Raw genomic sequence first — 13,759 nt, 5'->3', positions numbered from 1 at the left:
CGTCCTCGTAGCAGTAGTAGTAATTTGGAATCCCAAAAGGTAGATGTTTAGGAACCCATTTAAGGTAGGGAGACACACAGAGGAAAGGTAAGGGCTGGAGCAGAACTTTGTGTGCTCCTGCTGAAATTAAATTAAAAAGCAGGAGGAGCGATCACAATCTCAGTGGGGAAGGGCCAATGGAGGCCAGCGTGAATCCGTTCTGGACAGGTTATCCCACCCTCTCTGGGAATATCTGTCTGCTCTCTCCCCTTTTGGGATTTTACCACAACCATCTGCCATGCATCACAATTATCTGTGTCTACTTTTTTGGTTATTTTTGTAGTTGGGGAACAGTATTAGGAAATGCCCTTTTTCTCTCGCTAAGCTTCTCGAGGCTCCTGGGTGGCCCAGTGGCCATCACAGCCAGTGTCAGGCTGGGGAAATCACTTAACATGGGTTTCTTCATCTGTAAAAGGAGGATAATCTGGTGGCTGGGAGGACCAATGAGACAATGCTTATCAAGTATTCTGCAAGCCTTAGAGGCGTATAAGTGCCTTTTTATTTTTTATTCCTAGAGGAGGTACCATGCCATATTCACCTTCCTCTTACCACCAGGCCTAGCTGGAACCTTGCACATAACAGGGGTTCTCCGGGACTCTTTCTCGGCACAGCCAATCCCTACTACGTAAAGGGCTTTTGCCACTGGCCTCCCTGTGGTTTCATGAGGTGGAGGCAGGCCTGGGGTAATTCCGCATGATGAGGAAGTCTGCGAGGGCGGTGGGCAAATAAGACAGGGGGAGGTAGAACAGCTTGGCATCCCAGCCAGCTGAGTATCGGGTCCGCGGATGGCGAGAGGTCAAGGCGTGCTGCATGCAGCTGGTCACCAGGGACAAGTCTTGGTTGCAAAGATCTTGCATGTCCACTGTAGCCTGGATGTCTGTAGGGTTCCCAAGGGGGAAGGTTAACACTGCTAGGGCTGTGCCACCCCACACCCTCGGCCTCAGCAGGACCTTTGAAGGACTTCACCAAGTCCTTTTTTGTCTGGACTGGCAGAGGCCACACTCAAGGCCCTCCGTGGATTGGCCCTGTTCATCCCCTCCTAAAGCCCAGGCTCAGAAATGGTCCCCACATCCCCTGGACCATTCACCTTCTAGACCCCACGTTCAGCCCCCTTCAAGTGCTGCGAGGGAGAAAGGGAGCAGCTCCCCAGTCTAGGGCTTGCTTTGTCTTCTGGGCTTAGCTAGTCAATAAACACTGAGTTAAGCACCTAATAGGGGCCAAAGAAAGGGAAAGGACCCCTTTAGGGGCCGCTAGGGTCAGGCCCAGGGTCAAGAAGAGCAGAGTTTGAGATTGGTCTCAGACATTTCCCTGCTGGGGGACCTGCACCTCTGTTTGCCACCACTCCCCCAGCTGGGAAACAAGGGAAACTCCCCATCCGAGGACTGCTGGAAGGAAGAGAATGCTAAAGTGCTCTGCTCAGTGCCTGGGGAAGGGCAGCAGGTCTGGCCAACCCTTCAGGACCCCATTTGGGATCTCCTTGGCAAAGATGCTGGAGTGGCTGGCCAAGCCCTTCCCCAGCATCTTTTCCATATGAAGAGACTGAGGCAAACAGGTGGAGTGAGTGGCCCAGCACCACCTGGCTAAGAAGTGTCTGAGGTCACATTCGAACCCAGGAAGATGAGTCTCCCTGCCTCGAGGACTGTTACTCCATCCACTGTGCCACCTTGCTTTATAAATGTACTGTATAGATGTAATATCGATTACACACATAAAGGTCAGCTGCCAGCTATTACCTTCTATTATCTTCCAGAAGCTATCAGGAGGGTCAAATATTTGGGGAAACAAGCAAAGAAACAAACTCTTAGCACAGAGCTGGTAAATAGAAGGTGCTCTATAAATGCTTATTCCCCTCTCAGCTTCCCTTAGCAAAGTGCCAGGTGCCCAGTAGATGTTTAACAAGTGCTCACTGATTGCTGGAGGCAGCTCTGCAGGGCATTCAGAAGTCAAGAGTCCTGTATTAGAATTCTAGCTCTGTTTACCACTAGTGGTGTGTCCACCAGACCCTGCCTCCCTCCCTCTCTCTCTCCCTCCTCCCCTTTCTCTGTGTCTCTCCGTCTCTGCCGGTCTGTCCCTCTCTGTCTCTCTGTCTGTCTGTCCCTCTCTGTCTCTCTGTCTGTCCCTCTCAGTTTCTGTCTCTGTCTCTGTGTCTCTGTCTGTCTCTGTGTCTCCCTCTCCCTGCCCCCGCCCAGGGAGGATCCTGGGAAGGACCCACTCACAGTCATCAAAGAACTTCTGGCCGTAGATGTGCTTGACTTCGGGGTTCAGCCGATCCCACAAGTTCTGGAAGCCCTCCTTGAAAAGCTTCAGGTCGGTGATGTTGGTCTTGAAGAAGCCAGGCTCAATCATGGCGACCTTCACCCCAGAGTGATAGAGCTCCCGCCTGTGGTGGAGAAGTTCATGGAGCGAGATTGGAGGGGGCCTGTTAGGTGGAGCTGGGCGCGGGAGGGGCGGGGAGCGGGGAGGAGCATGCGCGTTCTTGCCTGGCTCCCCACCACAGCCCTCTGAGGTAGTATAAAAGGCTGGCGTGCCCCTGTAAGTCCCAACTTCTTGGAGCCTCAGCTGTCCCATCTGCAAAATGGGCACAATAATCCTCGCAATGCCCACCTCACAGGGCTGCTGTGGGGAAGGCACTCTGAAAACCTCAGAGATCTCTAAACAGGACGATTAACCTGATCCCTGTGGCTTTTATGGAGATGGGCAGGAAAAGGGCGCCGGAGCCCTCAGGAGGGCTGGGGCTCCAGTCACGGAGGAGGTGGGTGAGTGCATGCCGGCCGTTCGAGGGGGCCGTTACCTGAGACTGTCGGAGAAAGCTTCCACGCCATACTTAGAGATGCAGTAGCCGCCTCCAAAGAAAGACAAGCGGCCCATGACGCTGGACACGTTGATGATCCTGCCCCGGGCCTTCCTCACCGAGGACAGCAGACTCAGGGTCACTTCGACCAGCCCGATGAGGTTCACGTTGATCACTTTCAGGAAGTCTTCTTTGGTCAGCCAGTCGCTGGGGGCCGTGGGCAGGGAGACGCCGGCGTTATTGACCAGACCCCAGAGCCCTAGGGAGATGGGGAAGCTCGGACCGGCTTTGGCCACTAACATCTGGGCAGGATTTAAAGGCGGTTCGGTTCTGTCCGTGTGCAAACTGCATGTTTATATATTTAACACCATTTGTGTATTCCACATGTAATCTCTATTTGTGTCCTGCACATGACTAGGTTTGCTCCTATTTATTTTATGTCCATCATGGGCGGTTTTCTAGGTTCGTAGGGGAGGAGGCACTTCTTACCTTCTAGAAGCTTACGTTCTAGCTGGGAAAGACGGCCTTGAAATCAGAAGCCTGAAAGAACTATTAGGGGTCATCGAAGGGAACCTGGTCATTTTTCAGAGCCCAGATAAGTAGAGAGAGTTGGCTGTGGTTGCCTAACTGGTTCGTTATGGCCCTTAAATAGGCTTCCACAGAAGGTAGTTCTGAGGCAACTGTGTGAGAGGATGGAATGGGCTAGACTCAGAAGTGCCACGGAAATTGCCACGGAAATTCAAGGCAAATGAATGGGGAGGATTGAACAAAAGAAGAACCCGGGGGAGGAGGTGAGTCCATTGAGGTCCTGCCTGATGGTCCGATTTCATTTGTCAGAGAAACAGATAGGGACAGCACGAATGACCAGAGAAATAAGGGCACCATGTTCTGGGTAGGGCTGAGGGAGAACACTGACCTCAGAGCTGGAGACTTCTAAAATGTGAGTTAAGTAAGAGGGACTTGCTAGGATTGAGGAGTGAATTAGTTTTGTACATAAACCTGATTTTTAACTTCCTGGGATGCCTCTAGGCTGATCAGGCCCTCCTAAACTTATCACATTGTTGTTTGGGTTGCTTTTTCAATCATGTCTGATTGCCCCCATCTTTATGACTCCATCTGGGTTCTTTTTTTTCTTTTTGGCAAAGGTACTATAGTGATTTGCCATTTCCTTCTCCGGGTCATTTTACAAGTGAGGAAACTGAGGCAGACAGGATAAAGTGACTCACCCAGTGTCACTCAGGAAGTGTCTGAGGCTAGATCTGAACTCAGGAAGATGAGTTTTCCTGAATCCAGGCTGGGCTCTCAATCCACTGCACCACTCAGCTGCCTAAATTTATCATACTTTTATGACCAATATAGTGCCTGAGAAGAAATGATGAACCACACCTCCCTCCTCTTCGTCTGCTACAGACATAGAATGTCGAACATGCTGTCTGTCCGACATGGTTCAATTCCTTTTGCTTAGCTTTTTTGGTTATTTTTGTTATAATGGAGGGCTCTGTAGTTGGGGAGCAATATTAGGAAATGACTAGTCTAAAAAAAGGATTTCAATAAAACTTTCCAATTTCAATAAAACTAGCAGCAATACCTAATTATTTCATTAAAAAGGGTTTGGCAGCCTCCTCTCTTCTGCCCCACAGGATTCTTTGGATGAGAGGACAGAAAGAGAAGCCATATGAGAGAGGATGGAGAGTGCTGACTCAGAAGTTAGGTGATGGGTTCAAATCCCACCTTAGGTAAATCACCTTACATCTCTTGGCTTCTTTTTCCTCATCTGAAAAATAAAGGGTTAGAACTTCTCTCTATAATCTTCATCCTCTTCAGACTACTTTCTTTTATTTTTTTTTAAACCCTTACATTCTGTCTTTGAATCAATTGTGTGTATTGGTTCTAAGGCAGAAGAGTGGTAAGGGGTAGGCAATGGGGGTTAAGTGACTTGCCCAGGGTCACATAGCTAGGAAGTATCTGAGGCCAGATTTAAACTCAGGATCTCCTGTCTCTGTGCCTGGCTCTCAATCCACTGAGCCACCTGGCTGTCCCTCTTCAGATTACTTTCAAACATGTACAAATCTCTTCTATCCTTTAAAAAAATCAACAGTACACCCCTACACCTTGACTAGACTATGTCAGGCTATCATCTCTGTCTCTCTTAGAAAAAGATGTCCGTACTCATCGACTCCACTTCCTCTGCTCTCAATCACTCTTCTACCCTTTGGAATTTATCCTTCAACTGAAATTTCTCTCTCCTAGGCTACCATCAGTCTCTAAGTGTCAAGCCTGATGATCATCTCCCAGCTCTCATCTTGCTTGGCTTCTCGGCATGGCTTGACACTACTGATCAAACACCAGTGATTCTTCCTACCATACAATCTCTCTTTGTTTCCTCTGTCTCCTTTGATGATCATCAGACACATCCTTCTGCCGGATTGTGACTGTACCCCAAGGCTCTGTCTTGGGCTTCCCTCTCCTCTTTCCTTTTTTTCTTTCTCTCTCCAGTCTACAAGCTCTTTGGAAAAAATGCAAACAAAAAGCATTAAGAAACCAAGCTTTCTCCAGCCTTAACTGCTTTCCAGACTTACCTGCAATTATCCATATTGTAATCAGACTTCCTCCTTTCTTCCAGCAGAACTGCATTACTAGGTTAGAGCTCATTCCACCCTTGCCCAATTGATGGCTGCTCCTGAGCACAATCATTGCTGCCTCGGAAAGTGCTGCTCTCAGTATTTTGGGGAGTTCTGAATTGGTTTTGCTTAGGACTGACCCCTCTCTTAATCTATGCCCCCACCTCCCCTTCTCCCTTGGTTTCCTCACTGAATGAAATGCATTTCTGTACCTCAACTCTGTGTGTGTGTGTGTGTGTGTGTGTGTGTGTGTGTGTATGTGTGTGTGTGTTCTTCCCTTCTTGGCTAGTTCAGATGAATTAAGGTTTAAGGGTTACCTGTTCCCTACACTCCTCCCTCCTTGACTTCTCTTTATCTATCCCATTCTTTTAGATGATTTCTCCTAAACTTCCTTTCTGTTCCTCCTCACCCCAATAGTGTATTACTCTTGGCCTCTCTTTCAATTCTTCTTAGAAGATCATTAAAACATAAGAGAGCCACTCCTAAGCCTTTGGTCTACTTGGACTAGCTTTCTGACCCTGATGCTGATGAGGCCAAAGGTATTCTTTTTCCTTTCCTTTCCTTTCCTTTCCTTTCCTTTCCTTTCCTTTCCTTTTCTTTTTTTAAAAATCCTTACCTTCCATCTTAGAATTAATATTCATTGTTGGTTCCAAAGGCAGAAGAGTGGTATGGGCTAGGCAATTGGGGTTAAGTGACTTGCCCGGGGTCACACAGCTAGGAAGTGTCTTGAGCCAAATTTGAACCCAGGACTTCCCTTCTCTATGCCTGGCTCTCAATCCAATGAGCCACCTCACTGCCCCCCTCAAGGGTATTCTTTAAAGATTAAATGACTATTAGTTGAAGTAGAATATTAAACTATATAACTTTTTTATTCTATCATGAAATCATTCTTATTCTTGTTCAATATTCTTTTAAATGTTATTTCAAATTATCTTGTATTAGAAACATATCCAAAGGCATGAGAGGAGACTTCGGATCAATTTGGATCTCTTTTTCTCTCTGTCTTTCTCTTTCTCACAAATACACACACACACACACATTAAATTTAGAATAGTGATGAGTTAATTTTATTTCTGGCAGCCTTAGGCCTAAACTCAGAGTAGAGTATTAATATTTTTCTTTGACAAATTAGATGATTAAACAAAACTCAACCTTTCCCTCAAATCTGCCTCTTCTGAACTTTCCCCTATTTCTAGCAAAGGCATCCCAGTGTTGGAATAGTCCTTGGAATAACTCCCTTATTATCTTGGACTCCTCATCTTCCCTTATTCTATGTATGCAACTAGTTACCAAACCTTGCCCTTTCTACCTCCATATTTCTTGCCTCCAAGCCCTTCTCTTGGTCTCTGTCTTTGTCTGTCTCTCTGTGTCTCTGTCTTTCTGTCTCTTTCTCTCTTTATCCCAGTGATAGTGAACCTTTTAGAGACCGAGTGCCCAAACTGCAACTCTTACACACATGTGATCCCCCACTTTACCCTAGACTGGGGAGGAAGGAAGCGCTCTCATTGGGCTGCTGGGTAGAGGGACCAGTGATGTGAGAAATGTCTTTAGGTGCAAATGGAGAGGGGAAAGGGAACAGTCCTCTTTGGCATGCACATAGAATCACCAACACAGCTATCCCATTACCACCTTAATGACACCCTCATCTCACCTCTACTATAGCAATGGTGTCCTCAGTGGTACCTTTGCTTGTCTCTCCTCACTCTAGTCCACAAATAATCAGAGTACAAAAATAGAAGTCTATACAAACAAGGACACCTCACTCTTGTCTGAACTGCTCAAAGAGAATACACAAACACTCACAGATTTGGACATAGAAATACACTTCACTCAATAGGGAAATAAGAGGGAAAGGGGAAATTAAAAGGAAGATAGGTTAAGGGAGAGATAAGTCCTAAGCAAAACAAACTTTAATGAATTAAAAAATATATTTATAGCAGCTTTTTTTTCTGAGACAGAAAGTGGTATCCACTAATTGGGTAATAATTGAGTAACAAGTTATAGTACATATATGTGATGGGATACTTTTGCGATATAAGAAATGATGAAGGAAATGGTTTCAGACAAACCTCAAAAGACTTGTGTGAATTGATGCACAGTGAAATGAGCAGGATCAGTAGAACAAATCTGTAACAGTGACAATATTCTAGAGGAAAATAGCTTTGAAAGACTTAGGAACTCAGATCAATAGAATGACTAATCACAATTCTAATTGTGGACTAATGATGAAACACAATGGACACCTGAAGGGTAGAGTGTAGAATGAAAAGTATGTGTGTATGTGTGTGCATTTTTTTTTCAATCTCAATTAGAGGTAGAGTCAGATGGGAGAAAGAGAGAGTACATTTTTACTAATGAAAAAAAAATAATTAAAAAAAGGAAATGAACTCTTTAAAAGTAGGGATCATCTCATTTGTATTTATATCCTCAATGCCTAGCACAGTGCCCACACACTGCAGGCACTTAATAAATGTTTGATGATTGACTGATCTATACTGTGAAATCCTGGCTTTACAATTTATTATTTAGGCAACTGTGGGGAGTTCACCTCTTTGGGTCTCAGTTTTTTTACTCATAAATGAAGGGGTTGAAATATCAAAGATTCTTAATTTATCTTCTGGCAGTCTGGTGAAAACTCTGGACCTCCTTTTAAATGCATAAAACAAAATACAAAGTTAAATCAATGATATTGACATAGTTATCAAAATTTAAAAAAAAACCCTAAGATCATAGAGTCTAGGTTAAGAACCCCTAGGATTCTTTCTGACTCTAAATCTGAGAAAGGCGGCTTCCCTTCAAACAGAGAATGATCTACAAAGGCTGAAGCACACTCACTCTTCTTTCTATTCTCTGGCCTTCCCTTTCCTACCTCTATTAGCCTTTAACCTTTTCAAGTCAGGTAGCAATGGAGACTGTCCATCCTGTGTACAAAACCCCATCTCAGGACTCTAGAAGCAGAGATAAGAAAGTAAGGACAGTTTCTGCCTGTAGCCCAAAGCAGAGAAGACTCTGGCCCACGATAGACAAGACATACAATGACTGAGGGAAAAGGAATTAGAGGTAAATGGTAAGGCTGAGGTGGAGTTGGTTCTTGAGGTTTCTGGAAGAGTTAGTCATGCCCAGCCTCTCTACAGGAATGTGTTTCCTACTGTTGTCCAAACTCTTCTTAAAGGCCTAGCAGGTGACACTATTTACCCATTGTGGCTTCTACTTCTTACCCTGCCCCAACTTTCCCCATGCCACTTAACCCAGTTTCCTCACCATTCCTAAAACACATCATTGCCCATTTCCACTCTAAACCTTTGGTCGGGCTATTTTGCATCCTGAACTCCTCTGGAATGAGGATCATGGAATGGGCTTCATGTTACCCATCTCCAGAGTCAGGAAGATCTGGGGTTCCTATCTCGGAGCAGCTGGGTGGCTTTGGGTGGGTATTCTAGGTTTCAACTTCTTCATCTATTAAACAGCCATAATCATACTTGCCAAGGGTGGTGAGACCTTGTCACCAGACTCTGTACACCATCTACCTGGAGTTCATGCATGTGAAAGCCCATTGGAAACCACAAAGTCCTCTATTAATGGAGTCATTGTTGCTGGGAGGCATTTAAAGACATACTGTAGTTCTGTTGACCCTCCACCCCTCACTCTGAATTGGCTGAAAAGAAGGTGGCTGAGGTGGGCAGAAGCTCATTTTTTTTTCATCTAATATTTGATACAGAAGAGACAGTTTACTGGGGGAAGAGGGATGGTTAGAGAAAGGAACTATCTAGGATTAGCCAGAGAAGGGATCCTTGAGGGAAGTTTGGGTAGATGTGCTTGCTTTTTGTCTCTCTCATTAGAGTGTGAGTTTTTAAGGGCAGGGACTGTCTTTTGCTTCTTTTTGTAACCCCAGAGCTTAGTACAGTGCCTGGCACGTTGTAGGAGCTAAATGAAAGCTGATTGACTGACTGACTAGAAGAGGCATGGAGCATAATCTGCAAAGAAAAGGCTAGGATGACCCTAGCTTTTAGGAAGCTCACTGTATATGGGTGGAATCAGAGGCTCACTTGTGAGATAGCAGAACAATTTTCTGTAGGAGGGAAGTGTCAAAAACGACAAACCATCAGTATAAATGCCAGCTTCTAAGTGTTAGGTTCAAAGGAGAAACAAGTTCATGCTAGGCATGGAGACATTTGCCAAACGACAAATTTGTATGAGATATTAACATTTCTACCAATTCAGGAGCTGGCTTATTGTGGTACTATCATACTGGTTTTCTGTTCTTTGACTTGCTACCACGGCCCAAAGTCAGGAGTCACTTGAATTTTCTACACTTTCCAATTTTTAGAAGTGAATAAATGACCCCTGAAAATGTAGAACATAATTGAAATCATCCTAGTTATCTCTTGGATAAAATTCCTGCTTTCCTCTGCTCCCACTTCGAGTTCAGAAACATCCTCTGTGATCTGGAAGAAGTCTCCTTCAATCTTTCCCTCAAAGCAACAATGCAATCATGGTAATCCTCTGCCTAAAAATCTCCCATGCCTCCCCATTATCTACAGAATGCATAGAAACTGCTGATCCCAGCATTCAATCTCTTACACAATCCTTTCCCTCACACTGCTACCTCAGGTGCTCAACTTTCTAGCTCCCCTTGACAACCCAGAGTCCCCATACTCATCCTACTATTTCCATTCACCTGCTCAACTCATACCACCACTCTCCCACTGCATACTTGACATGGACTGCCTCCTTCCCCAGGTCTATCTGTTGAAACATCTCCGAGCTTCTCCATGCAGCTTTACTAGACTAGCCTGCTAAAAGTGATTGCAGCCTCCTGCAATTTCCCCTACGGATTTGGATTGCTCTCCTTTGAGTTTATCTCACTGTCCTTTGTATTCTAGATGATTTGAGTACATGTAAGCTCCATATTAGACTATACAATCTCATTAAAAGTAAAAACAGTGTCTTAGTTTACCTAGGACAGTACTTTGCACAGAGAAAGCACTTTATAGACGCCAAATTGAATTTCTCCAGAAACAAACTGAATGAAGAAATCTGGATTATACCTTTATTTCCCACGCGTTCCTTCACCCACTGGGCAGCTGCTGTGATGCTTTCAGACTTGGTTACATCCAGGATCACTGTCTCTACCCTCTCTGAAGTCTCACACCTCAGCTGCTTGGCCCCTTTCTCCGACAGACAGGCTGCCAGCACCCTCAGGCCTCGAAGGTCCAGCTGCTTGGCTAGCAGGTTCCCAAATCCAGAGTCACAGCCGGTGATGAAGACATATTTGTCCCCAAGGTTACTCACCACCTGCCTCTCCCGGTACCAACGAAAGAGATAGTAGAGGCCAATGAGGCCAGCCAGATAGAACCACATATCTATAAGAGACAGAGAGTAGAACAGGATAATTGGTCAGGGTCAGTGAAGGAGTCTGCTGTCTATCCTTTCCAGTGGCTTTGGTTGTTGTCCCCAGCGTGAGACACTACTAATGTTTCTACAAATTCAGAAGCCGCCTTGGTAGGCATTATTATACTAATGAGTGACCTGATTTTCTGTTCTTTGGCACTGCCTTCCAAGGGGTGCCCAAAGATTGTTCTACTTGTGCTCCACCCTTCCCTCTGCCCACACACAGGAATCTCTGCTGACTAAAATCATTATTGAAAAAGAGTTGCCCCAGATGCATATCTCCCTGAAAACTTTTTCCTATGACATAACCTAATCAATATTCAGCAAAACACAGCAGCCTTTCTGTCTAAATCTCTTTACTGTTAGTTTGAACATTTCTTCAGGGGAGGACCTGGGATTTCCCCGCTTTAAATCCCCAGCACTCCTCACAGTGGCAAGGAGTAAATATCCACTTTTCAGCAAAAAATATAAAAATGAATTGGCTGCCTGTCACCCTTTGGGCATTGTCTCCCTCTCCATCTTCTGATAGGCTAGTGAAAGAGTGCCAACTTAAAACAGAGGACCTGCCTTCAAATGCCAGCCACTCCTACTACTTACAACCTCTTATGTAAGGTGACCTTGATCTTCCACTATGTCAGGTCCTTGTTGCCCTTATGCATAAAATCAATGATTGTTGTTCAGTCATTCAGTTGAGATGTCATGACCTCATAACACTCCAGGCCCTTCAGTCCTTCACTAGCTCTCAAAATCTCTCCAAGCTCATACTTATGGGTTCCACGACTCTTATCTGCCCATCTCATCCTCTGCCATCCCCTTCTTCTTGTCCGTTCAATCTTTCCCAACTTCAGGGACTTTTCCAGGGAGTCCTATCTTCTCAATATGTGGCCAGAGTATTTAAGCTTCAATTTCAGTATTTGTCCTTCCACTGAGTAGTCTAAATTAATTTCTTTAAATATTAACTGATCTGATCTCCTTGCTGTCCAAGGGATCGATTCTGCTTGTTCAGTTTTCCTCATTGTCCAGTGGTCACTGCCATACATCGCTACTGGAAAAACCATAGCTTGGACTACATGGACCTTTGTCAGCAAGGCATGTCTCTGTTTTTGAGTATGCTAGCCAGAGTTGCCACAGCTTTCTTTCTTTTAACTTCACGGCTGCCGTGGCCATCGCAGGGATTTATGAGCCCAGATCACCAGGGTCCTTTCTCACTCTCAAGCCAGATCCCATGATTCCCCCTTTCCCAATAATTCAGTGTCCTTAAACTCTCCCTAGTACCACCCCTCACCTTTAGGTGGTAACTCTCCCCCTCTCAGTCCAATCAAAACTTCTGGTGGGGGGGGGGGCAGAGAGGGATGGAGAAACAAGGAGGGAAGTTTCCCTGCGCTCATGAGGACAACAATTTTGCAGCCATTGAAGTGCCCTATAAATGTCCCCGGCTGTCGCTGTTATTCCTCCTCGTCTCTAATATTTGTTGGAATTCAGTCATTATTATTGCTGACAAAACAGGGGCGCAGTAAATGAGTAGGAATCAGTAGAAGGAGGAGAGCAGTGGCCCTCACTACTTCCTCACTGGGCTGCAGATGCAGCGGCATTCGTCAGATCCCAGGGAGAGACTGGGAGAAGTTACTCAACTCTGGAAAGGCTCTGCCTCGGCTAGCACCCCGAAGAACTCTCCCCGCTAAAGCCGGAAGGAGTGAAAGGTTGGGGGTAAAATGGAGAAAAGTCCTTTGGTCTGATCCCTCCAGTTCAAAGCCCTCCGTTCCTCCGCCCTCCTCGGGCTGGAGAATGCCTGGAGGGGACGGCGAGGGAGCCAGGAAGAGAAGCCACAGGCTCATTTCATTTCAGTCAGCCCCAGGGAGAAACATTACCTGCCTGAAAGTGGCTCGTCCGGGTCTGGGTCTGGAGATTATCTGGAATTTCGGATGCTCTCCTTAGTGCTGAGGCCCCTCCCTCTCTCCCGGAGCAATTTGCTGCTCTCCGCCTCTCGAAGTTTGGGGGGAGGGGCGGGGAAAAAAATGGGACTCCCGAGTAATCAGATGCCAGGGGAAGAGATTACAGATCCAAGGTCTAAAGTTAAATCCCGGAGGGCTGTGGGAAAGCAGCTTGGGGTGGCAGGAGTTTTTTTGGTTTTGTTTGGTTTTGTTTTTTAAGGGAACAAGCTTACATTTATATTTTCCAATTACATGTAATAATCTTTTAAAATTACTATTAATTTTGACATTCTTTAAAAATGTTGAATTCCAAATTCTCTCCCTTCCTACCACCCCCTTCCCCACCCCCTGAGAAGACAAGAAATACGATATCAATTGTACAGGTGAAATCAGGCAAAACGTAGTTCCATAGTAGTCTTTTTTTTTTTTTTTTTTTTTTTAAAGCAAGAAAAAGAAAGAATTGAATTCCAAATTCTCTCCCTCCCTCTTTCCTTTGGAATTGTCTGGGATCTCTGGACAGAACAGAGTAGTCAAGTCTTTCACATTGTCCATCCAGTTGTTCTTACTTCACTTTGCACCAATTCATGTAAATCTTGCCATTTCCTATAGCCTAATAGTACTCCATCACAATAATATGCCACAACTTGTTCAGCCATTCCCCAACTTAGGATCTTTCCCTCAATTTCCCATTCTTCACCACTACAAAAAAGAGCTTCTGTAAATATTTTTGTGCATATGGGTCCTTTTCCTTTGACCTCTTAGCGATAGAGACCTAGTAGTGGTGTTGTTGTGGCAAAAGGGTATGGATAGTTCATTGACCTTTGAGCCTATTTTCAAATTATTCTCCAGAATGGTTGGACTTTACTACTCTACCAAAAGTCCAATGGTGTTATCTATTTACCCCTCATCCCCTTCCAGTATTTATTCCTCACAGACATGAAGTGGTACCTCAGAGTTATTTTAATTTGCATTTTTCTAATCAAAAA

General features: G+C 45.2%; 1 protein-coding gene across 1 annotated transcript; it reads right to left on the bottom strand.

Moving 5' to 3' along the window:
* Positions 1-502: 502 nt before the first annotated feature.
* On the bottom strand, positions 503-12,806 carry RDH16 (retinol dehydrogenase 16). The gene is made up of 5 exons (XM_044679712.1): positions 12,711-12,806; positions 10,500-10,814; positions 2,831-3,089; positions 2,256-2,419; positions 503-916 (listed from the first exon to the last, which is right to left on the bottom strand). Exons 2-5 carry the CDS (start codon positions 10,810-10,812, stop codon positions 699-701), a joined length of 954 nt encoding a protein of 317 aa, XP_044535647.1. The 5' UTR covers positions 10,813-10,814; positions 12,711-12,806; the 3' UTR covers positions 503-698.
* Between the last annotated feature and the right edge of the window lie 953 nt (positions 12,807-13,759).

The sequence above is a fragment of the Gracilinanus agilis genome, chromosome 5 (genome assembly GCF_016433145.1).
Source record: "Gracilinanus agilis isolate LMUSP501 chromosome 5, AgileGrace, whole genome shotgun sequence".
NCBI lineage: Eukaryota > Metazoa > Chordata > Mammalia > Didelphimorphia > Didelphidae > Gracilinanus > Gracilinanus agilis.
This window is presented reverse-complemented; position numbering and strand designations above follow the sequence as displayed.

Coding starts and splice junctions, on each gene's coding strand:
- RDH16 (XM_044679712.1), bottom strand. CDS start 10,812: ATGTGGTTCTATCTGGCTGGCCTCATTGGCCTCTACTATCTCTTTCGT. Junction 2,420..2,830: donor GCTTTCTCCGACAGTCTCAG/GTAACGGCCCCC, acceptor TCTCCACCACAG/GCGGGAGCTCTATCACTCTG. Junction 917..2,255: donor CCAGAAGTTCTTTGATGACT/GTGAGTGGGTCC, acceptor GGAACCCTACAG/ACATCCAGGCTACAGTGGAC.